The 26,727-nt window shown below is 41.9% G+C and overlaps 2 protein-coding genes across 3 annotated transcripts; one reads left to right on the forward strand and one right to left on the reverse strand.

Moving 5' to 3' along the window:
• Positions 1–27: 27 nt before the first annotated feature.
• Pbp95 (proximal sequence element A Pbp95) lies at positions 28–6,935 on the forward strand. The gene is made up of 14 exons (XM_090176010.1): positions 28–355; positions 942–1,061; positions 1,121–1,322; positions 1,375–1,688; positions 3,817–3,981; positions 4,044–4,114; positions 4,184–4,373; positions 4,441–4,532; positions 4,606–4,694; positions 4,769–4,875; positions 4,938–5,075; positions 5,148–5,409; positions 5,545–6,432; positions 6,668–6,935. Exons 1-14 carry the CDS (start codon positions 92–94, stop codon positions 6,856–6,858), a joined length of 3,093 nt encoding a protein of 1,030 aa, XP_090032136.1. The 5' UTR covers positions 28–91; the 3' UTR covers positions 6,859–6,935.
• Positions 6,879–26,619, reverse strand: stumps (DBB domain-containing protein stumps). Of its 2 annotated transcripts, XM_090176011.1 has the most exons (13): positions 26,270–26,619; positions 22,279–22,850; positions 21,530–21,668; positions 21,185–21,460; positions 20,831–21,121; positions 19,914–20,114; positions 11,755–11,862; positions 11,540–11,697; positions 11,342–11,473; positions 9,537–9,720; positions 9,373–9,467; positions 8,123–8,432; positions 6,879–7,336 (listed from the first exon to the last, which is right to left on the reverse strand). In XM_090176011.1, exons 1-13 carry the CDS (start codon positions 26,343–26,345, stop codon positions 6,987–6,989), a joined length of 2,892 nt encoding a protein of 963 aa, XP_090032137.1. In that variant the 5' UTR covers positions 26,346–26,619; the 3' UTR covers positions 6,879–6,986. The 2 variants fall into 2 exon arrangements, with proteins under 2 accessions (XP_090032137.1, XP_090032138.1); XM_090176012.1 differs by lacking the exon at positions 6,879–7,336 and having other exon boundaries at positions 8,307–8,599.
• Positions 26,620–26,727: the final 108 nt, after the last annotated feature.

Below are 26,727 nucleotides of genomic sequence, written 5' to 3' on the forward strand. Positions count from 1 at the left end.
TTTATATTTTATTGTCGTCTGTCACCAAGGCAGCAAGTATTCAACTTTTCCCCACGGTTATCTTCATTAGACCTTACCAAGGAAATTAATTATGGATGAAAAGTATTTGTATGAACAAAACTTGGAGTTAGATTTGGGATTGGCCTATCTCAATAATTACATTGATGGGGCAAATGAGGTGGAAGAGGAGGAGGAGGAGGAAGATGATGATTGTAATGAAGTTTTGCTGCCCGATTACAATGATGAAGAAGAAGAATCAGATGATGATGATGAGGATAATATGGTCATTGATGAATATGATAATGAAAATTATGAGCATAAATTTCCTACCACATCGAGACCTTCTGCTGTGGAAGTATGTATAGCTTATCATTGATACCTGCCAGTACTTTTATTCAGTGGTGGATTAACTTAGGCTTAGGGATTTGGAACTAAGCAACAAATAGGCAACCTCGAAGCGAAGGTAGACGCAGGGAGCTTTGAGGGGCTTTAACAGGGTTCATACAAACATGGAAATCAGTGAAAACCTGGAAATATCAGTGAAATTTAAAGCAAAAAAGTCAGGGAAATATCAATGAAAATGAAAATTTTCCTGGAAAATCAGGGAAATCAGGGAAAATAATTATGAGAGCTCCAAATTATGTGCAATTTGTTTTAGTATTACTGAAATTATTAGTTAGTATTGAATTCATACGTTCAATTTTGACTATATTATATTAGGAAGTGTAACAGTAATGCTTTTAAAATTTTAGAGACCCCAATTGTTTTAAAAAGTACACCTGGAAAATATTCAAAACTACTCTGGAAAACCTGGAAATATCAGGGAAAATGGTTTTTGAAATATTGTATGAACCCTGTATAATAAAGCATACCCAGCTGGATGGTTGTTAACCCACCACTGTTTTTATTCTTAAATCTTTTAATAATTGGTATTTTTGAAGATGGGTTTTGATGGACATAGTTTAGAAGCTTGTCTTGTTTCAAATCAAATGTACCAGGATTATCTCATAGATGTTATTTGCCAAATGGAAAATGCCTTATCTGCAAACCGAGAGAAACAGGTATTGAAGTTAACCTAATAGTCAAAAGGGTTCCTAATAATTTCAACCAATTTTAATAGAAAACTGTTCAAGAACAACTTAATTTGAAAATTAAAGACAAAAAGGGAATTATTGTCTATGAAAAGCCAACAACGTTGTCAAGGGTCTTAACTGCGCCTTATTTCAGAGATGATGATGGATTTTATCCTCCAAAGAACGAGGATTTTTGCTTAAAAGTTGCAAATAATGAGTTTCCAAATTACCTGTACACTCCAGTACCATGTAAATAGCTCAGGGTAAAAATTAAGAAGCATTCTAAAAAAATTAATTTTAGGGACTACAAAGGAAAAGGCTCAGTTAATTGACTTTGTTAGATTAAATGCTAGAAAACATTTAATGGAACCACTACAACAACGGATGGAAAATATTCAGTCAAAATATGTTGCAATGAAGAGCCTTGTTTGGAGTTCAGAAAAACAAGTTGAAGAAAAAGATGAACAAATACATAAATTAGAAGATGAGAAGCAACTCAAAATTAAAACCGTTGAAGATGAAATTAATACCATAAAAAAATTTGATGATGAGGAATTGTTTTCGCCACAAGTTCAGAAGAGAGGAATTGACTGGGTTCATATTTCAGCAGAAAAGGTTTGTAAGGGGCTTGGTATATATGACAAGGTGTAAGGGAGCTTGGGGCGTATGGCCTTGACAAGGTGTAATGGAGCTCCGGGGTATGGCCTTGACTAGGTGTAAGGGGTTTCTTAAGCCTTTTCAAGGTCAAAGCCCCCTTAAGCCTTGACAAGGCTTAAGGGGGCTTTGGAAGGGGATTATGGAACAAAATCCCCCCCCCCCGGGCAAAATCCCCCCAAAACTAAGAAAACACGAAAGTGTAGTATCTGCTCTCGGCATTTTGGCTAAAATCAAAGTGTAGTATTTGTTCACATTTTAGAAATATTTCAAAGTACCATTTTCTTTGGATAACCCAAGAAAACGGTGCCTACACGCCTGGCGAACCTAACCGTTGCGCGCTCCGCGCGCTAGCCTTGATATAACTATATAAAATCGTTTTCCCTATGAGAATTCGAGTATTTTGTCCGGCAACGGGGGGATTTTGTCCGGCAGGATTTTGTCTCATTACCTTGGAAGGGAGCTTGGGTATGGCCTTGACAATTGACGGATTTTGAAATGGCGCGCGACACTACAGGTACAGTCCTGATCAAAAGTTTCTGGCCGTTTTTGTTTGGCAGTCAATTTGTTTCTATATTAGGTAGAGAGCCGAGTGAGGGCTTCACGGAAAGAATACCCTCACGAAAATATTATGCCGGTTACGATAATGCGCTACCACTAGTAGGGCACAATCCATACCGGAAATGGTAAAACCCCTCTGAAATGGCGTCACGAAAAAATTAGTATAATTTGTCGTGTTTACGCTCGTTCGACGCGTTATCCTATTTAAAAACCAAATCTGGGTTCACTTTTCTAATCGGAATTGTGGTTGAAAAGTTATTGAAGAAATAGTGACGACGTAAAACACGAAAATTAACCCTAATTTGGTTTTCAAGTTAAACAAAAGCAAACGTGAAAGTAGTAATATTTGAAATAATATCGCGTGAGACCATTTATTTAACAAATAATAAATTATAATAAATGGTCTCGCGCGAGACCATTTATTTAACAAATAATAAATTTTAATAAATGGTCTCGCGCGAGACCATTTATTTAACAAATAATAAATTTTAATAAATGGTCTCGCGCGATATTATTTCAAATATTACTACTTTCACGTTTGCTTTTGTTTAACTTGAAAACCAAATTAGGGTTAATTTTCGTGTTTTACTTCGTCACTATTTCTTCAATAACTTTTCAACCACAATTCCGATTAGAAAAGTGAACCCAGATTTGGTTTTTAAATAGGATAACGCGTCGAACGAGCGTAAACACGACAAGTTATACTAATTTTTTCGTGACGCCATTTCGGAGGGGTTTTACTATTTCCGGTATGGGTTGTGCCCTACTAGTGGTAGCGCATTATCGTAACCGGCATAATATTTTCGTGAGAATATTCTTTCCGTGAAGCCCACACTCGGCTCTCTACCCAAAATAGAAACAAATTGACTGCCAAACAAAAACGGCCAGAAACTTTTGATCAGGACTGTACATGTCTTGGGCACACAGCCTTCTTTGCGTGCTTTTTTGACCATAACATGAAGAAGTATTTTCACGCGCAAAATGAATTTTAAAAGCCGTCAATTATAAGGCTAAAGGGGGCTTGCCTGTGGACTTGGCAAGGTTTAACAAAGCTTGGGGGCAATGGCCTTGACTAGGTGTAAGGGAGCTTGGGGGTATGGTCTTGACAAGGCTTAAGGGAGCTTGGGTATATAACAAATAAATTAACCGCAAAAATTTCAATTAATCATAAAAATTAGTATTATTTGTTTTATACGAATAAATTATACGATTAAACAACGATTTAACATGCAAAATTAATCATTTTTTTCGAATATTTCTGAATAATTATCGGTTATGGATAAATATAAACAATCGTATAATTTCTTATCGAAACGCCGACCTCTAGGTATATATGGCCTTGATAAGCATTAAGGTGCTTGGGTATGGCCTTGAGAAGGCTTAAGTGATCTTGGGTATGACCTTGAAAAGGCTTCAGTGATCTTGGGTATGACCTTGAAAAGGCTTAAGTGATCTTGGGTATGACCTTGAAAAGGCTTAAGAAACCAAATGTTTCATCAATTCAATTCTGATATGGTTGGTATTTTAGTTTTCTGGAAAGAGAAACCCTACAAGCTGTATGCTAATGTGGAAATTCATTTTAAATCCTCTTATAAATAATGAACCTTGGACTGATGATGAAAATGAAAGACTAAAGAGCATTGCTGTTGAATATGAGTTTCATGATTGGGATTCTATAGCAAATGATTTAGGAGTATGTTTTCTTTATATTTTTAATGTTTTGTGAAAATTTCATGTGTATTTGTTATGTTATAGACTGGTCGTACATCCCTTGATTGTGTTGAGCATTTTCAAAACTTTTTGAATGTTGGTTTTGAACACAAAGGGTAAATTCCTTAATAAATGTATCTTTTTTTTAGCCCAAATAACTTATCAATTGTTAACTATAATTGCAGAGCTTGGTCTAAGGAAGAAAATGACAAGTTAATTAATTTAGTCAATATATACACACATAATGGAGTAATTCAGTGGAAAGAAGTGTTTCCTCATTTTCCAAATCGATATAAAAACAGAATTCGTACACATTATTACAACACTCTTTGCCCAACTATACTCAAAGGACCTTTTACTTTAGAGGAAGATTTGGTATGACTGATTTAGAAAAATTTAAGATAGATTATGTTATCTGAAACATAATTGTATTCTTTTCCAGCTTATTTATCTCGGTTTTTTGAAATATGACAAAAAGTTTCAACTTATAAGTAATCTTTTAACAGATCGGACATATCAACAAGTTAGAATGAGGTAATGACTAAATTAAGCCTTTTTTTTTTCAGATTTCATATGTATTTTATAATGAATTTTCTTAACAATCTAGATTTGTGGTGAGTGTTGAAGACCAAAAAGTTCATGTATACACTCCAACTGAAGATAAAGAAATTGTAAGATTGGCAAAAGAGCACAATTGTAGGTTATGTGTTTTTTTTTTTAATATAGGGCTGCTATCGGAAATTTAAAGTGAAAATCTTTCATCCACTCAGTTAACTGGCATAAAGTTTGCCAATATTTCCCTGGAATATCAAATTACAAGATTGCACAACGTTATAAATCTATTTTGCTAAATCTACCTGAAGCGCATAATGTTATTGTAAGTATGTTGTTACTTATGGTTAATAAAGAAAAGTTTGATACTGAGTTTAATTTCTGTAGGATGATCCAAATTTCAAATGGCCTTTAACTCAGACCTTCAATCGTACCGTATATTTACGAAGAAGAATTTTTTTCAGGGATTATATGGTGGCTAGACTGAAATCTCTTCGGCAAAACTCTAATAAGAAGAATAAACAAGTATTCTTTCTGTTTATGCTTTTAAAAATTTTTTTTTTTATCCTTTGCTCATAAATTATTCCAATTTTATAGCATTGGAAGAGCCTACGAAAGTTTTATCCTAAAATGCGTCAGGAGGTGGATTTGCAACCAGTTGAACTACCTACAGTTACATTGGATGAATTGGATTTCCTGATCAAAGATGTAAAAAACATTGTGAAGAGAAATCGGTTTAAAATCGAGAGGAGTTATAAACCTAGAACTGAAGAAACAATTGAAAAACATATTGACAATATTTTCCTACAAAATCTCAATTTGTTATCATATTCAAGCAAGAAATTGGATTTGTACAGTCGTAAGTAATAGTTTTTAATTTAATGAGAGAAGTCATTGAATTTTCAGCTGCTTGCGTAGCATTTCCCATCTTATTCAACATGCTAACCAACTTTGTTCAGCATCTTCTAACGCACTGTTATTTTCTTATTTATAGTCCTGGAAGGTAAAAAGGCTGTGGAATTTAATGCCATCACCAACACCATCCATAAAACAATGCAAGTTAAGAGAATGGATATACTCATTCCTGCGGAAGAAACAGATTACGATAATGCAGAAGAAGTAGAATTTAGTAGCTTCAGGAAGCTAATTAAGAGACAAATAGATCAAATTGGAGAAATAACTAACAATATTTACGAAACATGCGTCAATCCAATTTCCAACAGTGACTGTGATGGCTCAAACCCAAAATCAGTACTGCCTCCTAATATGGCAACAATGGATGCTTTCCATAGAATGGTCATGGACCGAACACGACTAGCTTCGATGGCCATGGAAATCGAAAACCCTAATGTAGTGAATTCCATTTTGGGCAAAAGAGTCTTAGTGTGCTCTAGCTGCCAAGTTAAAAATCACTCTCTTATAGACTTAAACGCGCCTAGTACCTCCAAAGTGATCGATCAAAATGCACCAGGATTGGCCAGCCCTAGCAAAGCAGACTCAAGTATCCCGAGTATTAGTGAAATCGAGAAACGTTGTCAGAAGTGTGAAGTCTTGGTGGCCTTGCGCGATTCCTATAATATCTTAAGACGCCGATTTGTGAGTTGTTTCTTATGGCCTGGACTACTGTCATTTGTACCTGTGCCCACGGAAGACTTGGCTGATGTTGCTGAAATTGAAGAGGTGAAGAAAAGTTTAATTAGTAGAAAAGACCCAATTCTTACCAAAACTGGGAAATTAAAGCGAAAGAAAAAATTTAGAGGAATTAAAACTCATCTGAACTCTGCCAAAGCCAGGGAAAGAAGACAGAGAATGGGTCTTCCTTCAACCAGGGAGGAAATGCGTCAATACAAAAAGGAACAAAAAGCTAGCAAACAAAGCAAAGGCGAGTTCTTTATAATTAATAATATTTCATTGCATTCTAATGATTTTTAACACTTTTAGACACAAGTGTTCTTAAAAGATCCTATTGGAATGTATATATTATTCTAATATGAGCGTGTAATATGCTGTCCAATAGTACATTATCCGCTTATAGTAGTATCTACCTTACATTAACCGTGTTCGTGATCGATTTAAATGGAATTATTAATTGAATTATTTATTATTTTTCCCTAAAGTGAATGGTAACGCTTCAAATCCCAACCTGGAAAATGGTGATGGAAATCCCAAGAACTCATTGAATGTCGGGGCGACCTCCAATGGGGCTGTCAGCGTAACGGAAAAGGTCAAGCCACCACCGAAGAAACGGATCAGAATTGAGAGATCTAGTGAAGAGCCTCTCAGACGCAGCGCTAGAATCTCGAAATGAAGTACAACTTTATAGTTACAAAATTGTTAAGAAACTGTTTATTTTTCAACATTAAAGTATAAAATGCATACACATAACTCTTAGTTTACATTTAAATATATTACAATGGTGAAATATCTGTTTTGTGTCTAACTTACTGGCGGCGGGGGTGGCGGAGGTTCTGTCGGAATGCATTCAAAGCTCTTGGAGACCGTTTGAACCGACCGCGGAATGGCGTAATAATGGCACTCCGCGTTGGGAAATTGGTTATTGTTACCAGGTCCTTTACTTATCGGCGAAAAAACCACCGTGGGTTTCGGTATGTCGTATTCTAAATCTGGAGAACATGGTCCGCTGATATTTAAACTCGGCACTGATACTTTGCGATAAACGGGTATGGGCGGTGGCGGGATCCAATAGCATTCGTCGTCGTCACATGACGTCGTACTGCTCCGCACATTTAGCGATTGGCTTGAAGTAGCGTTGGTTAAATTTGGCGCTGCAATTATAAAAATTATTATTATTGTATGGTGCTTTCAAGTGACCTAATCATCTTCTAGCCGTATCTGGAGACCCGAAGTCCGGATCTTCTAGCCGTATCTGGAGACCCGAAGTCCGGAACTTCTAGCCTTATCTGGAGACCCGAAGTCCGGATCTTCTAGCCGTATCTGGAGACCCGAAGTCCGGATCTTCTAGCCGTATCTGGAGACCCGGAGTCCGCATTTTTTCTAGCCGTATCTGGAGACCCGAAGTCTGGATCTTCTAGCCGTATCTGGACACCCGAAGTCCGCATCTTCCAGCGGAAACGGGAGACCCAGAGAGCGCAATCTTTAATTGAAGACAGGAAACTAAAAGGTGTACCGAAGTATACCTTTCAGCTGTGGCTGACATTTAACGGAATTTTTAATATTTAATACCATAAGTCTATAATATTTTTCCATAAGTTTGTCACTTTGGGGAATATTTTACTGAGAGCTAGTAACGGAGTGACGTCATCGCAAGAAGAAAATCTCCCCCTAGCGAGGCGCTGTCAAAGGCTACGTGTGACGCGTTAGCAAGCGAACGCAAAACGGCGACGAAGCCCGTAATGCAGTCTGTTTTGTGAATAGCTCTCAGTAAAACTTTGGCATGTGAAGAATATTAAGTGTCACACTTATGTAATAAAATTATACACTTATGTTAATAAAATTATACACTTATGTTAATACTCATTAGCCAATTTCAATCTCATCACGCTACCGACATACTGACTATGAGCTATAAAGTTTCTTTTGGTCATACATACTTGATTGGTTTTGTCTGAAGTGATGAAAGCAGGCCGCGGCATAATCCGGGCCGACGTATTCTTGCTGCGAGAATCGGTCTCCGGGCGCTATCGCGTTGCGAGTAGTTTGTGTCGTGCATTTGTTAGCAAATTGGCGGCACATGTCCACGTTGTGGCGAGGTTGAGAGTAATGTTCCTCCTCTTCGTCATTGACGGGTGATCTTCTAATTCTCGGCGGAGGAGCTGGGGGTTTCAGTGGGAAATGACGTCTGGTTACCGAGGCGGGCAGTTTCAATAAGGCTCTGGCGATTACGCTTTGGTTGACGTAGCCCTTGAAATTACCACTCATTTTATTCATTGATTACCGGGCTCGTGGAGAGAAGTATCCAAAAACGTGGAGCGTGTACCTTCCCATGCTCAATGCGGTTTTCAAATAGACGCGTTTTCCCCGGTGTACACCGCATTACGGATCAACATTTATCGTCGGTATTACTCCGCCTAACGATTTAAAATGTAAAAATTATACATCGTAGTGATATTTATTTATGTTAAAAGCGTATTTTTCCGATGTAATAGTTTTAGTTAGTATAGAATGTATCTCGCCAAAGGTAAGTGAACTTCTATTCGAGGCAAGGTCAACTTGGATCCGAGTATAATCAAAGATAATATAAACCTCGTACCCTAGATTCGAAATAACTGCCTCGGGCATAGTCAATAGCGTTTACTCACTTCCTGCCGGAACTCTGAAAAAATAGCTCCGTAGTTAAACACAACAGGGGGAAGCATAGGGGTAACATAAAATCCAGACTTGCAGTGTGCTTCAAAACCAGTTCTTTTCTGACCCTTATGCCTTCTCCTGTTGTGAGTGAGGGATACCTTTAAACCAACTACAAATAAGACCGGGGCCTACTTTGATGAAGCGCTGTTCGCGAAACAGGGCGTCATCAAAGTTGGTCGTGATAGGACGATGGAGGCCGATTTTTCGGAGGTCACGTGCCGGAAGTGGGTAAACGCTTCCTAACAAAACTCCCAATCAGAAAGCTCTCAGAATTCGAATCTAGGAATATTATCGTTGGTCTAGCTTAACACAATACGAGGGAAATTTCGGCTGAAAGCCGCACCCGATTCTATGAGAATCATAATCTTCCTGAATCCTTAGGCATTCCAATATATATAATTTCCTGGTTGACGGTATTAAGGCAGATGGCACTATATTTCCCAGCCTATAGGAAGATGGATCCTTCTCTCCAATAGATATTTTGTACTCTTACTTTGTTCTTGGAGCCATTTTCCTCGCACGAATCTGTTTGATTTCCGCTATCGTAAACGCTATTAACGCTAAGATTGCTAAAATTTGACGCCGTACCTGCCGGGATAAAAGTCAACGTTGTCGTTTTCTTCGAAAAAGGAAGTGTAAAGCAATGTAAAATCGTACTGGATCTCGAGTGTGAGGAACCGGACGAACTGATGGTGCTATTTGGTCTGGAAGGATCGATGTCCTCGAAGTTTGCCGTTTTTCTGGGAATAGGAAGCGGTTTCTTTTTGAAATTCGAGGATGTGCTGGAACCTTCCATATTTTCCATTGACGAAAGTGACGTATTGGAAGTGGAATTCACCATCTAAATGATCGAAAGGATCTTTGTTTAGATTTAATTATTTATTACCTAATATCATAAGCGTGAGCGTCAGCTGCGTGACACAAAGATTCCGGTTAATGATAGTCTGTCCCGAAGTGTGATGGTGATAATTAGTTCATCAAGAAATGATCGGATGTTTAAAATAGACAATTTTGGTTCCAATTGTTATTCCTTCAAAGTAAAGGCTATTCCAATTTTCAAATAAACCTTGGCTGATCCTTCAAAAAGGTTGTCGGCTGCTGCTGCTGTCGAGTTTTATAATGCAATTGAATTGGCCTGAGAATAACCAATGTGAATCGATCTAGCTATGACATCAACGGCGCTCTTTACTCACAGCTAGACGGAGTTGTCATTGGCTATTTTGGGAGCAATTGGAAACCCGATTTTCCCGTACACGAGTTTCAATAATGCGCAGTTAGACGAAAAAGCAGACGACCTCGGTAACCTCTGACGTCATATTACCTTTTGTTGTGACAAGTACCATCCTAATAGTTATCTATAGATAAAGCAGATAGATGGCGGTGCGCTTATTGAAACTCGCTTATTTCCGCTTACAATAGTGCCAATTCTGTTGGGTGAGGTGCGGAAGGGGAGGATCTAGATGAAATTCGGGCCGAATTTTTCATATGATTGTGTGGCCCTTTAATATAGGAACCTTCCAGTGCCAGATTGGCTGCGTTCAGTAACCCTCACCGTGGAGTAAACGTTGAGTTCAGATTCGTACTCTACGCTTTTTCGCGTTTCCGGTTTTGACACACGTTGCCCGTCCGTTGAACAACGAAGTCATCGGCTGTAAGAGCAGGTTTTTCATTGCTCAACGGTCACGTGACGTCGCAGCACGGAGGAAGGCTAGCTGCAGACGCCGCGACCGAAGATATTTTACAATATTTACAACAAGCGTAAAAAGCGTTCAACAAGATCCTACGTCACTTATAACAACGGTCACAACGAAAATAATTTTTCACATACTTCGTTGAGCGTTACTGAACGCACCATTTTCTTCAGCAAACGCGAGAACTCTTCTTCCTATCCCTCTATCGGGAAAATTGGCGTAACAGCGACTGCCATAGAAATTGAAATGAGACTAGAACCACTACGCTATCCGGTAATCTCCAGGAAAACGGGCAAGCTAGATGGCTTCCATGAGAGTGGAATCGCTACTAATCCACACATCTATTTAAAAAAATAGAAACTTTAAACTTTTTAAAATAGAAACTTTAAACTTTTTAAAATAGATGGCGTGCTCCCGCAAAGAATACTGGCGATTCCACTCTCATGGCAGCCTTCTCACCACAATCTAATCTTGCTTCTAGTCTCATTTATATTTCTATGAGCGACTGCTTAAGTGCGAAGGTATCACAATGAGCGGTTACGTTAAAAATCAGTATACTCTATTTCTAATGTTTAAACATGGCTGCTCCTTGTGATACCTTCGCACACGCGCAGAGTTAGTTAAGCATTTTGTAGTCGAGAGGGTGTTAGTAATTAATATCGTCATTGGGCGAATCATACTAAGCTAAATAAAATAGCATCTGTCAGGGGACTAGGAAGCGTCATACTTATGTTTTATGTTACTTATTCTAATATTTATGTCGAAACTTACCCCCGTTTTCTTTTTGTCGCATTTTTTACCCGGAAAAAGATTCTTGAAATCTAAAAAGCCTCGTTTACGACTGTTGGGACTGCTTTCAACGAGCTTCTTTTCATACTCAAGCCTCAATAGATTTAGATTTTCCTTTCACGAGAGAAGATATTTAAATTTCGCGTTCTTTACGATGACAAGCGTTATATTTATATTTACTTCGTCTTCTAGTAAAGGAGCCGAGTTTTTCCTCTTCCATTCGTGAACCTCATTTTCAATCTCGTCAATACTTCGACCTCGTTTGAAACTCTCCAAAATTTGCGCCAACTCATTTTGACTTTTAGTGAAGCATTTGCTGCTACATGACGCGTCTGAATCTATTTTCGAACTTTAGTATAATTTGAACCAAATTTTCGGCGGTGTTTACAACGTACCTGTTTGTTGAACTTCAATTTCAGTTTCCTGTTCGACGGGTATTTCGCGTTGGTGCTTTTTGGTGTCAAACTCTTTTTGCAACATAATTTCGTGCGGCAGTAGCTCAGCTATGAAAGAAATGTGTTTCTTAATACATGTTGTTTAAAGTAGTTCGTCTTAGGTAAAAGGTGCGTTATCTGACTTTGGGGAATAATTGCGATAGATCGGATTATCCGAAATTACGTTTAGGCAGTATCAGATCGCCTCGGTTGATACGAGAAGGCTATTCTGTAAATTACGTTTAGGCAGTATCAGATCGGTTGATACGAGAAGGCTATTCTGTAAAAATCAAAAATTACAAATACAAACACGAACCGTCAAAAATGGCATTGCGAGAAGTGGCGGATATCGAAAAATCAAACTATCGATTGTATAAGTTCAATCATAGGTTCAATTTTAAGTACTGGCAGCTAGGAGCAACAAACACAGCACCCCCACACAAGGAGAACGCCACCCATCAAAAGTAGTGCCTTTTTTGTGTACAGTATTACGCTGTGTTTCGGATATCCATTTCGGCCGGGGGAGGTGAGCCCACTTTAAGAGTGATTCATAATGGTGCCTTTCGATTATGCATTATTCCTGAAGTCCTACGGACTGTTTATCAAAAAGTCGTTCTACGGACGCGCTACGATGACATTCGGAATGCGGAAATTTCATTGTGGCGCATTCGGAAAATATTGGCCCACTGTCGATTCTACACGCCCCGAATGAATGTATTGAATCTTTATTTGCCCAAATTGGAGTCCCCTTTTTCGTCTACCGGTATTAATTAAATAGACGCTTAAATATAACCTGCTCAGCGATTGCTTAGAAGCTAGGAGCAACAAACACAGCACCCCACACAAGGAGAGCGCAACCCGTCAAAAGTCGTACATTTTTTGTGTGCAGTTTTCATTGGTTAGAGGCTTTAGCGCCTGGTGCCGTCGGAAGGAGAAAATTGCTTTCGTCCAATGAAATTTGTACACAACACTGTGTTAGCGTGCTTAAAGACTAGCTGCGTTCTCCTTGTTTTTGTTGCTCATAGGTGGAAGTATGTTACGCTATATCCGGTATTTGAGTCAAATATCTGTCTATTTTTGGTACCCAAGGTAACAGAGTGCCGCGATTTTGAGTTTGACCAATTCTTTCGATAGTTTGATATTTCGATAGCAGCCTCTTCTCCACACGCGCATTGTCATTTTTGACGAATCATGAATTTTTGGTCATTTTAGATTTTTTACAGAATAGCTTCCCAGATAGTTTAAACCCGAAACTAATCTTAATTCATTGTAACCCGATTAAATTTCTTTCGAAATTTTAGTTATCGTTTATTTTGATTTGCTTTCCACCAGATTATTATCTATACTATATTCCTAAGTGTCTTCTGTCTCGCGTCTGTTTCTCCATAGACGTCCGAGCCGTTCAACCTAGGACCGCCAAATTTCGCACAGCTATTCTTATGGCGCAAAGGTAGCGAGTCGCGCTATTTTCATCGATTTCCAATTAAGTTAAGTAATTAAATCATGTATTTTTGCCCCTGGAAAGGTGCCGTGAATCCTGCAACCTACATACAACTATACAACCAATATTTTTCTGCCTCAGTCAATTTCGCGGCTGCGTCATCCAGTGCCGTAACTACGGCGGTGCCCAGGCATAGGGCGCAGACCCTGGATGGGGCGCAGAAATGACCACACCAGGACCAAGTTTTGGGCCATGCATTTTTCAAGGGCGCAGTTATAGAAGCTCGCCCCGGGCACATAAAAGGCTAGTTACGGCACTGGCGTCATCGTCACTTGGAGAATGGAGGCTGGGAGGGGGGGATAATGTAATGTAACATTTCAGAGACCCCTCCCCATTGTAACATTTAGTGTACCAAAGACCAAAGAGTAGGCAGTATGTACTTCCATATTTCTGGTAAAACAACGAGTTATGTCACCAGGTTTAATATAAGCTAGCAGTGATTGGCGCCAAATTTCTCACAGCTATTCTTATGGCGCAAAGCCAGCGAGTAGAGCTATTTTCATCGATTTCCAATTAAGTTAATTTATTAAATAATGTATTTTTGCCCCTGGAAAGGTGCCGTGAATCCTGCAACCTACATACACCTATACAACGAATATTTTTCTGCCCTGTCAATTTAGTTGCTGCGCTGGGGGGTGGGGGAAGGGTTTAGTTTATGACTCAGTCTTAACGGGATTTTAGTTTTAGCTGGGGCCCGGCCGAAACAGTCTTCACGGGATTTTAGCTCTAGCTGGGGCCCGGCCGAAACAGTCTTCACGGGATTTTAGTTTTAGCTGGGGCCCGGCCGAAACAGTCTTCACGGGATTTTAGCTCTAGCTGGGGCCCGGCCGAAACAGTCTTCACGGGATTTTAGTTTTAGCTGGGGCCCGACCGAAACAGTCTTCACGGGATTTTAGCTCTAGCTGGGGCCCGGCCGAAACAGTCTTCACGGGATTTTAGTTTTAGCTGGGGCCTGGCCGAAACAGTCTTCACGGGATTTTAGTTTTAGCTGGGGCCCGGCCGAAACAGTCTTCACGGGATTTTAGCTCTAGCTGGGGCCCGACCGAAACAGTCTTCACGGGATTTTAGTTTTAGCTGGGGCCCGGCCGAAACAGTCTTCACGAGATTTTAGTTTTAGCTGGGGCCCGGCCGAAACAGTCTTCACGGGATTTTAGCTCTAGCTGGGGCCCGGCCGAAACAGTCTTCACGGGATTTTAGTTCTAGCTGGGGCCCGGCCGAAACAGTCTTCACGAGATTTTAGTTTTAGCTGGGGCCCGGCCGAAACAGTCTTCACGAGATTTTAGTTTTAGCTGGGGCCCGGCCGAAACAGTCTTCACGGGATTTTAGCTCTAGCTGGGGCCCGGCCGAAACAGTCTTCACGGGATTTTAGTTCTAGCTGGGGCCCGGCCGAAACAGTCTTCACGAGATTTTAGTTTTAGCTGGGGCCCGGCCGAAACAGTCTTCACGGGATTTTAGCTCTAGCTGGGGCCCGGCCGAAACAGTCTTCACGGGATTTTAGTTCTAGCTGGGGCCCGGCCAAAACAGTCTTCACGGGATTTTAGTTTTAGCTGGGGCCCGGCCGAAACAGTCTTCACGGGATTTTAGCTCTAGCTGGGGCCCGGCCGAAACAGTCTTCACGGGATTTTAGCTCTAGCTGGGGCCCGGCCGAAACAGTCTTCACGGGATTTTAGCTCTAGCTGGGGCCCGGCCGAAACAGTCTTCACGGGATTTTAGCTCTAGCTGGGGCCCGGCCGAAACAGTCTTCACGGGATTTTAGCTCTAGCTGGGCCCCGGCCGAAACAGTCTTCACGGGATTTTAGCTCTAGCTGGGGCCCGGCCGAAACAGTCTTCACGGGATTTTAGCTCTAGCTGGGGCCCGGCCGAAACAGTCTTCAAGGGATTTTAGCTCTAGCTGGGGCCCGGCCGAAACAGTCTTCACGGATTTTAGCTCTAGCTGGGGCCCGGCCGAAACAGTCTTCACGGGATTTTAGTTTTAGCTGGGGCCCGGCCGAAACAGTCTTCACGAGATTTTAGTTTTAGCTGGGGCCCGGCCGAAACAGTCTTCACGGGATTTTAGCTCTAGCTGGGGCCCGGCCGAAACAGTCTTCACGGGATTTTAGTTCTAGCTGGGGCCCGGCCGAAACAGTCTTCACGAGATTTTAGTTTTAGCTGGGGCCCGGCCGAAACAGTCTTCACGGGATTTTAGCTCTAGCTGGGGCCCGGCCGAAACAGTCTTCACGGGATTTTAGTTCTAGCTGGGGCCCGGCCAAAACAGTCTTCACGGGATTTTAGTTTTAGCTGGGGCCCGGCCGAAACAGTCTTCACGGGATTTTAGCTCTAGCTGGGGCCCGGCCGAAACAGTCTTCACGGGATTTTAGCTCTAGCTGGGGCCCGGCCGAAACAGTCTTCACGGGATTTTAGCTCTAGCTGGGGCCCGGCCGAAACAGTCTTCACGGGATTTTAGCTCTAGCTGGGGCCCGGCCGAAACAGTCTTCACGGGATTTTAGCTCTAGCTGGGGCCCGGCCGAAACAGTCTTCACGGGATTTTAGCTCTAGCTGGGGCCCGGCCGAAACAGTCTTCAAGGGATTTTAGCTCTAGCTGGGGCCCGGCCGAAACAGTCTTCACGGATTTTAGCTCTAGCTGGGGCCCGGCCGAAACAGTCTTCACGGGATTTTAGCTCTAGCTGGGGCCCGGCCGAAACAGTCTTCACGGGATTTTAGCTCTAGCTGGGGCCCGGCCGAAACAGTCTTCACGGGATTTTAGCTCTAGCTGGGGCCCGGCCGAAACAGTCTTCACGGGATTTTAGCTCTAGCTGGGGCCCGGCCGAAACAGTCTTCACGAGATTTTAGTTTTAGCTGGGGCCCGGCCGAAACAGTCTTCACGGGATTTTAGCTCTAGCTGGGGCCCGGCCGAAACAGTCTTCACGGGATTTTAGCTCTAGCTGGGGCCCGGCCGAAACAGTCTTCACGGGATTTTAGTTTTAGCTGGGGCCCGGCCGAAACAGTCTTCACGGGATTTTAGCTCTAGCTGGGGCCCGGCCGAAACAGTCTTCACGGGATTTTAGTTTTAGCTGGGGCCTGGCCGAAACAGTCTTCACGGGATTTTAGCTCTAGCTGGGGCCCGGCCGAAACAGTCTTCAAGGGATTTTAGCTCTAGCTGGGGCCCGGCCGAAACAGTCTTCAAGGGATTTTAGCTCTAGCTGGGGCCCGGCCGAAACAGTCTTCACGGGATTTTAGCTCTAGCTGGGGCCCGGCCGAAACAGTCTTCACGGGATTTTAGCTCTAGCTGGGGCCCGGCCGAAACAGTCTTCACGGGATTTTAGCTCTAGCTGGGGCCCGGCCGAAACAGTCTTCACGGGATTTTAGCTCTAGCTGGGGCCCGGCCGAAACAGTCTTCACGGGATTTTAGCTCTAGCTGGGGCCCGGCCGAAACAGTCTTCACGGGATTTTAGCTCTAGCTGGGGCCCGGCCGAAACAGTCTTCACGGGATTTTAGCTCTAGCTGGGGCCCGGCCGAAACAGTCTTCACGAGATTTTAGTTTTAGCTGGGGCCCGGCCGAAACAGTCTTCACGGGATTTTAGCTCTAGCTGGGGCCCGGCCGAAACAGTCTTCACGGGATTTTAGCTCTAGCTGGGCCCGGCCGAAACAGTCTTCGCGGGATTTTAGCTCTAGCTGGGGCCCGGCCGAAACAGTCTTCACGGGATTTTAGCTCTAGCTGGGGCCCGGCCGAAACAGTCTTCACGGGATTTTAGCTCTAGCTGGGGCCCGGCCGAAACAGTCTTCAAGGGATTTTAGCTCTAGCTGGGGCCCGGCCGAAACAGTCTTCACGGGATTTTAGCTCTAGCTGGGGCCCGGCCGAAACAGTCTTCACGGGATTTTAGCTCTAGCTGGGGCCCGGCCGAAACAGTCTTCACGGGATTTTAGCTCTAGCTGGGGCCCGGCCGAAACAGTCTTCACGGGATTTTAGCTCTAGCTGGGGCCCGGCCGAAACAGTCTTCACGGGATTTTAGCTCTAGCTGGGGCCCGGCCGAAACAGTCTTCACGAGATTTTAGTTTTAGCTGGGGCCCGGCCGAAACAGTCTTCACGAGATTTTAGTTTTAGCTGGGGCCCGGCCGAAACAGTCTTCACGGGATTTTAGCTCTAGCTGGGGCCCGGCCGAAACAGTCTTCACGGGATTTTAGCTCTAGCTGGGGCCCGGCCGAAACAGTCTTCACGGGATTTTAGCTCTAGCTGGGGCCCGGCCGAAACAGTCTTCACGGGATTTTAGCTCTAGCTGGGGCCCGGCCGAAACAGTCTTCACGAGATTTTAGTTTTAGCTGGGGCCCGGCCGAAACAGTCTTCACGGGATTTTAGCTCTAGCTGGGGCCCGGCCGAAACAGTCTTCACGGGATTTTAGCTCTAGCTGGGCCCGGCCGAAACAGTCTTCGCGGGATTTTAGCTCTAGCTGGGGCCCGGCCGAAACAGTCTTCAAGGGATTTTAGCTCTAGCTGGGGCCCGGCCGAAACAGTCTTCACGGGATTTTAGCTCTAGCTGGGGCCCGGCCGAAACAGTCTTCAAGGGATTTTAGCTCTAGCTGGGGCCCGGCCGAAACAGTCTTCACGGGATTTTAGCTCTAGCTGGGGCCCGGCCGAAACAGTCTTCACGGGATTTTAGCTCTAGCTGGGGCCCGGCCGAAACAGTCTTCACGGGATTTTAGCTCTAGCTGGGGCCCGGCCGAAACAGTCTTCACGGGATTTTAGCTCTAGCTGGGGCCCGGCCGAAACAGTCTTCACGGGATTTTAGCTCTAGCTGGGGCCCGGCCGAAACAGTCTTCACGAGATTTTAGTTTTAGCTGGGGCCCGGCCGAAACAGTCTTCACGAGATTTTAGTTTTAGCTGGGGCCCGGCCGAAACAGTCTTCACGGGATTTTAGCTCTAGCTGGGGCCCGGCCGAAACAGTCTTCACGGGATTTTAGCTCTAGCTGGGCCCGGCCGAAACAGTCTTCGCGGGATTTTAGCTCTAGCTGGGGCCCGGCCGAAACAGTCTTCACGGGATTTTAGTTTTAGCTGGGGCCCGGCCGAAACAGTCTTCACTAGATTTTAGTTTTAGCTGGGGCCCGGCCGAAACAGTCTTCACGGGATTTTAGCTCTAGCTGGGGCCCGGCCGAAACAGTCTTCACGGGATTTTAGTTCTAGCTGGGGCCCGGCCGAAACAGTCTTCACGGGATTTTAGTTCTAGCTGGGGCCCGGCCGAAACAGTCTTCACGGGATTTTAGTTTTAGCTGGGGCCCGGCCGAAACAGTCTTCACTAGATTTTAGTTATAGCTGGGGCCCGGCCGAAACAGTCTTCACGGGATTTTAGCTCTAGCTGGGGCCCGGCCGAAACAGTCTTCACGGGATTTTAGTTCTAGCTGGGGCCCGGCCGAAACAGTCTTCACGGGATTTTAGTTCTAGCTGGGGCCCGGCCGAAACAGTCTTCACGGGATTTTAGCTCTAGCTGGGGCCCGGCCGAAACAGTCTTCACGGGATTTTAGCTCTAGCTGGGGCCCGGCCGAAACAGTCTTCACGAGATTTTAGTTTTAGCTGGGGCCCGGCCGAAACAGTCTTCACGGGATTTTAGCTCTAGCTGGGGCCCGGCCGAAACAGTCTTCACGGGATTTTAGCTCTAGCTGGGCCCGGCCGAAACAGTCTTCGCGGGATTTTAGCTCTAGCTGGGGCCCGGCCGAAACAGTCTTCACGGGATTTTAGTTTTAGCTGGGGCCCGGCCGAAACAGTCTTCACTAGATTTTAGTTTTAGCTGGGGCCCGGCCGAAACAGTCTTCACGGGATTTTAGCTCTAGCTGGGGCCCGGCCGAAACAGTCTTCACGGGATTTTAGTTCTAGCTGGGGCCCGGCCGAAACAGTCTTCACGGGATTTTAGTTCTAGCTGGGGCCCGGCCGAAACAGTCTTCACGGGATTTTAGTTTTAGCTGGGGCCCGGCCGAAACAGTCTTCACTAGATTTTAGTTATAGCTGGGGCCCGGCCGAAACAGTCTTCACGGGATTTTAGCTCTAGCTGGGGCCCGGCCGAAACAGTCTTCACGGGATTTTAGTTCTAGCTGGGGCCCGGCCGAAACAGTCTTCACGGGATTTTAGTTCTAGCTGGGGCCCGGCCGAAACAGTCTTCACGGGATTTTAGTTCTAGCTGGGGCCCAGCCGAAGGACGGGCTACCCAGCTAGTATATAATAAACGTAAAAGTCAGATAACTGAACCTGGTTAGATAGGCTACTTAGGATTTATTTTCTAAATCAGATTACTAGGTGAGGATAATATAAAAAATTAACCAGATCTGAAGATCTGATTTACGTCAGATATCCGGGAATTACCGCCTGAATAAACTGATCAGTTGGCCCGTGGAGGTACTAGTTAAAAAAACTATTGTTGTAAGTCGGAAAATGACCGAGGTTTCATTCCATGATTAGTCTAATATATTGTTTGCAAATTTAAATAAAGCGGCATTTTCGCCTAATTTTTTCGATTTTAAAATTAAAACTAAACCTTTAGACAAGTTTAAACCAAGTATTGAAAAATTTCCGGAAAATATTCTGCACATTTTTCCGCATTTTATTTTTCCGGAAAATTGACAACACAAAAAACAACAATTTGGAAGGAAAGCCTTACCCTCTAGAGGTTTGAGGCCGTGCATCGATAGGTAGGCATTTTCCTCCTCAATTGATTCCTGCCTAGTCGTTTCCTCCCAAGTTGGAGGTTTCTCAGCTTGGGCTTCGGTTGGCGAAAACTGCTCTTCTTTGGTAGAGACGTGATCGGACAAGGAAGCGCTATAGCTACCACCGGAATTCTCGTTTTCAGAAGGCATATTCACTGGAATTGACATTCCTTCAATTTCGAATTATCAACATGTTTGTTATCTATAGTGCCAATGTTATTCGCTTGAAACATTTACCTTCACAGGCTCATATTGATTTTTAAACATTGTTTTCTTATGAAAAAATATAGCAATGTCTAAAACTATTAATCGGTAAATAAAGCTTATAAATAAGTAACCATCCTTAGGCAGTCACAGTATAATCTTTACGGTTTACATCGCCGGGAAATGTAATACACATCCGCGGTATGTCGGAAAATTCAATTACTAAGAGTCTGTGCAGGGTTCATACAATATTCAAAAACTATTTTCCCTGATATTTACAGGTTTTCCAGAGTAGTTTTGAATATTTTCCAGGTGTACTTTTAAAAACAATAGGGGTCTCTAAAATGTTAAAAGCATTACTGTTACACTTTCTAATATGATATAGTCAAGATTGAACGTATGAATTCAATACTAAGTAATAATTTCAGTAATACTAAAACAAATTGCGCATAATTTTGAGTTCTCATAATTATTTTCCCTGATTTCCCTGACTTTCTTGCTTTAAATAAATTTCACTGATATTTCCAGGTTTTCACTGATTTCCATGTTTGTATGAACCCTGCTGTGAACGTACATGTTTCATTTTAATAGCTTTGGTGAATTCGTATCTCGTAAGACATAGTCACATATATTATAAACTTCTGGTGTTATGTAAGTGAAGATTTACCGTATGTTAGATTGGACCAACACGTAGTAGTGGCCATCATTAGATTCTCGTAACTTAGAGGTTTTGGTTTCCGTTTCGATTGATTCGAACGGGGACCTTTCTCAACTTCGTCCAATAAAGACGCCAAATCATTGTGTCCGGCGTAGTTGGCCATCTGACTCGGGGTTAGGCCTCGCGTGTTTTTAATGGAACAAGCTAGATTTCCAGCTGGACTTTCGAGCAGAAGTTTCGTGAAAAGTTTCAAGCCGTAGCAAGCCGAAAAGTGTAGCAATGTCGGAAGTTCTTCCTTAACTAAGAATTTGAAGAAATTCGTCCGTGAAAATTGTAATTTGATATTAACAATTGGAAACTTACTACTGTCTATTTTGTTTAATGGCGTTGGTGTCACCCAGTCCGATAAAAAACCTTTGGGCAGTCTTTGTCGAAACCTTTCGGTCAAAAAAGAGTCCACTTGATGACGAGAGTCCAGGCCTAATGTCCGACAGAGTAGTTCGTACGGGGAGTCCACTGCTGATAAAATGGTGGACAGTTCGCCCATTAAAGACTCGACCTTTAAGGGAAGGACGCCCAGAAGTTTTCCTTGACATCGAATGTGAACGTTCAGAATCTTGGAGACTTTGAGATATGTATCTGGAAAGAGAAAATATAACTCTTACTTAGAAGTCAACTTTCCAATTATCAAAGCAGTGGGAAACTTACCAGGTACTATAAACTGTAATGTATACGGATTCCTTTGTTTAACCGGAACTTCGCGAACTCCTTCGCTTTCGAGAAATACTTGTACTTTGAGTATTGGATCCAATGGTTGTTCCATCAGAAGGAAGACTTTGTTATGGCCCTGAAACCACGAAACATTCGATATGTAAAGTAGTATAGTTACTTTAAGCAAGATCTTTTTATGGAGAGGTAAGTGTCTTTGCCGTATAACGACTTGTAACCCGTTCGTCACACGTATAGTCTGCTCCTGGTGGCTAAATATGGACTAGGCAGCATGACGTAAATAATACGTCACCCATGCTTTTTCCAATTGGAAAAAAAAAGATTACCAGCATGGCGGCCTTAGCCAAAGGTACGGCAAGACGTCATGCTGCCAAGTAACTATAAGGAATATACAGAGGAAAAATTATCACAGTGACTCGTCGTGCCATCTAACAACCGCTACTTGAACTAATATGATTTTTGCGTGTAAGTTATGGTACTCTACGTTGTGCCATTTATTAAATTTTTACTTTTTATTGTATTATATTATATAATTTATCTTTATAAATATTAGGTTATTATTACAATTAACGAAATAAAATAATTATATTGATACCATAAACTAATTTCATATTTAAACCAGTAACAGATGGCGCCGAACAGCATAGTGAGATTTTTACCAGGACTGAAACTGAAAATCGAGGGGCACTGACCTCTCCCTAAAAAGATCTCGTTTTGAAAATACGTACTTCTTTAACCTTCCTAGGTGTTAATTTAAGGTTGCACTTGTTAACGAGCCTGGTGGACTCGTGGGACTTGGCCAAAACCTCTTGAAGTGCGTGTACCAAGGACAGTACGAATTCGTTATCAGTGTTTCTGGCGACCAGTGTCGGCCAAACGTCGTAGGACACTAGCGCCGCCCGATGGACGGATCCTATGTCGTTATTGCTAACTCCGCACAACATTGCAACAGTATTGGCCGGTTTCAGTAGTTTACATAGCTCGTAGACGTCAGCGTGTGCTTCGATGTAATTGATGAACGCCGGGGACAGTATAATCAAGGTGGCTCTGGATGTTGACAGGGCGTTGGAGTCGGTCGGAGTTATGTTCGAGAAATTAACCTCTTCCAGTCTTTTGTGGAGAATGTTTAGTCTGGTAGGAGATGATCTTTGCGAATGGCGCGGTTCCGGGGATTCTTGGAAGTAATTGAAAAAGCCCGTCAGGTACTTGTCCCATTCGCTGGTGTCGTCCGCGAATATGATCGTAACGTCGACGACTGGGGCTTTTCCCTCCGCACCATCCATCGGATTGGATCTCCCACCTATTTTTATTCAAGCAAAAATCAAGGTTTCATAAAAGAAAAGTACGATAACTACGGTATTACTAATGCGCAATTAAGTGATCCGCCATAAATATGAAACACCATGTAAAATAGCTCAACAAAACGTCTTACTCGTTTTCTGACATTTAAATTTAGCGACTATGGCGCCAATCGTCTGACTGTCTTTGAACGTATTTCTTTTATGTGTTTATACAATGATATTCCCGGTGTTTCCGATGCAATTAATAAACTATGCCCTCATTATTAATAATATAACAATTAGCTGGTTGACGTTAGCTTCAACTTCCGCCGCACGTGGGCCCCATCCAAACTGTTCTGACGGATGACTCGTTAGTGATAAAAATTGGTGCTGTTTTAATTATTAATAAATTGGCGTCCCCGGGTGGCGCCGACCGATATCTTAGCACTCTTTAAAAGAGATCCCATGACTGAATCACTTAACACAATGAATCACCACCAATGGAGAAAATTAGAGACCGCTGTAGAATATAATTAGGCTTTCTTCTAAACGCCAAGTTAAGATCTGTTATGGGCGTTGAGGGAAGATAATTGTCGTTTGTTATTTTTTAAAAAACGCGTCATCTTCCTTTCGTAGGCGGAACTATTTTCTCGGCGGAGGAGGAACTTCCAGTGGGTTTGTACCAAGGACTTCAGAAAGTTTCTGGAAAATGACAATTCTTACGAAACTACGCTTTGTTTTTACTAGGAGGATCGTGTATTATATTCCAAGGTTTTTATTCGTCGTTTTTTAACTATTTATGACACATCAATCGGATTTTGACTCTTTGACGTCAAAACTAAGCCGGTGAATGACGTAATTCACTCAATTAAAAACGCGTCCGCGTAGAAAGTTTAGTTAAAGTGGTATTACTACACGTGGCTTATAAATCTGGTTTTCGCTAGGATAAAAACGCCTCACGGGTCAACGTCGACGCAAAAAAATTCCCGTTAGGCCTAATACAATTTTTTGCGTGCATTTTGTCCTAGTAAAACCCAGACCTAACCACCCTAACAAAATACTGACTTATTTAACCCCACCATTGGGCTATAATTTGAAATAGTTCCCAGAAATAATCGTTCGAATGGGAATATACTAACGTTTCAAGTTCAACCCAGCTTATTATGTTTCACTCGACTTAACTGTACATAGTAAAAATGTTTTAGTTTTGCGTCCTATATGCAATGTCCCCGTAGACACCCGGGGACTAGGATAAACTGTTTTAATGAAATGATTTGTTATCGTCCAGCATCCATAAGGCACCCACTCGGTCTTTTCCTCTCTCTGGTCTCATTATACCAAAATTTATATACAGAAAATTGTGGCATCACAAAGAGGGGCCTTTCAGACTGTTCATTTCATTAAAATACAGTACTGGTATTTCTTTCGTTTGAGCAGGGATGATTTCAAATACAAGCCAGACTGTTTTCATTTCCCGCCTCGCAAAGATGGCAGACGGAAATAAATCGCTCAGATAAAAAATATTATGGATGTAGTTTTAAATGTGGATCCCATTGAAGGATATGGAGTGCAGTTCTTCGTTATTTAGTTAGCCCTGAGTTCAGTTTATTAGCTTAGCGTCGAGCCAGGCAAAAGGAAATAAAACTATAAGGGCTACCCACACTTTTAAGAGCGTATATTCTCGAAAGTTTTAAATATTATTTTCGTTGTTGAATTTTCCCAATTATCTTAATAATAATTGTGGCACTAGTCCAGAAACAAGAACGGGAAGTTATTTTAAAGTTTTGTTTTGGCCCATAACAACACACGCGTCTTAAGGCGTGGTCAAAGGACACTTTCATTAATGATACGCCACTTGACATATCTTATTTACAATCTACGTAATTGAAGGCGATGTGTAGGACACCTACAGATATTGCGTAAGGTATTTGGAGTCTCAAGGTGATTTCGGAAATTTTAAAATGAATTTAAGATGAAGGGCTATTTTTCTGTTTATATCCGGTTGGAAATGCTAATTACGTTATTTTGGGATTGATTTTCTACCAGATTTCGAAATTGTTTTCTCGATATCGAAATTGATTTTCTACCAGATTTCGAAATTGTTTTCTAGATTTCGAAATTGTTTTCAAGATTTGGAAATTGTTTTCAATATTTTGAAATTGTTTTCAAGATTTGGGAATTGTTTTCAAGATTTTGAAATTGTTTTCAAGATTTTGAAATTGTTTTCAAGATTTCGAAATTGTTTTCAAGATTTTGAAATTGTTTTCTAGATTTCGAAATTGATTTCAAAATTTCGAAATTGTTTTCAAGATTTCGAAATTGTTTTCAAGATTTCGAAATTGTTTTCAAGATTTCGAAATTGTTTTCAAGATTTTGGAATTGTTTTTAAGATTTCGAAATTGTTTTCTAGATTTCGAAATTGATTTCAAAATTTCGAAATTGTTTTCAAGATTTCGAAATTGTTTTCAAGATTTCGAAATTGTTTTCAAGATTTCGAAATTGTTTTCAAGATTTGGGAATTGTTTTCAAGATTTTGGAATTGTTTTTAAGATTTCGAAATTGATTTCAAGATTTTGAAATTGTTTTCAAGATTTTGAATTGTTTTCTAGATTTCGAAATTGATTTCAAAATTTCGAAATTGTTTTCAAGATTTTGAAATTGTTTTCAAGATTTTGAAATTGTTTTCAAGATTTTGAAATTGTTTTCAAGATTTTTCTGAAGAGTACGAAAATTGGTCGAATGTCCGATTAAATGGTGCATTTTCTTCATATATCGTTAAACACTGTGACACTCGGTTTACCTAAGCGGTATTGATTTATGTTTTGAGCCTCAGAACCATCACTAAACACACTTGAAGTTCATTTATTCTCTATCGTTTGAAATATTCCTGTTTATTTCCACCTATACTGTCAACTACATTACTTAACTTTTATTACGAAAACAGGATGTCCTTGTCACCTACCATTACTGAAGACGTCACGAAAATTGATTTAAAATATCAATGTTTCGTATTAATCGTTCTACCCAAATTACCTGGTCACATTACCAAAGTTACAGTACATAATATTTCTTACATATTTTCGCTAATATCCTTTTTGAGGGCAGTTTTTGATCTATAGGAAAAAGCATGGGTGACGTCGACATACGTCACGCCGATATTACTCTATATAATATATATCTTACGAGATAAATATTCATCTGGGCCATAAAAATGAAATATTGTTCGCAGATTCGACGCGAATTCTGTTGGGTTCGAATTTTGCTAACCACGTAAAATATTAAAATTACAATGCGTAAGAATATGTACTAATTAATAAATAATTTTCCGTAATAGTTTTACACATTTCAATAACCTTAGCGGGTTAGGGAGATACACTTCCGCTATTACTAATCTCATCGTTCCCCCTAACCCAGCATCAAAAACTGTGAAGGCATTTACCTCTTCGTTTTGTGGACTTTCTGGGTGACACTGCAGTATCCCAAGGCGAGACCGATTTCTGACGCGAATCTTTCATATCCAAGCTCGCTCTGGAAGCGGTAAAAACCTTTCGGACCGTTTTAAAACTTGAAAATTTCGACAAATAAACAGAGCTGGAATGACATAAGACAGACTCCCGCGTTACGCGTTTTCAAACTGAGGTGATGTTTAGAGAATGCGTCCAAAAACGTTTGCGGGGGGAGTCTAGGCGGCACGCGTCTGGGTACTGGTACTTCAGGAATTTACATTGACTGCGAGCCGAACCTTAAAGCTTAGCTCTCTACGACCGGCTTTTCCTTTCGCGAACTAGAGAGTGTATAAAAAGCTGGTAGAGGGTGGAATATGATGATAGAATAAACAGCGGGATGGGGAGAGAGAGGGGTTCATCCGACCGGAAGTCCCCCTAAGGAGGGGCGAGC

The sequence above is a fragment of the Leiobunum rupestre genome, chromosome 5, assembly GCF_980474605.1.
Source record: "Leiobunum rupestre chromosome 5, qqLeiRupe1.1.hap1, whole genome shotgun sequence".
Classification (NCBI taxonomy): Eukaryota; Metazoa; Arthropoda; class Arachnida; order Opiliones; family Sclerosomatidae; genus Leiobunum; species Leiobunum rupestre.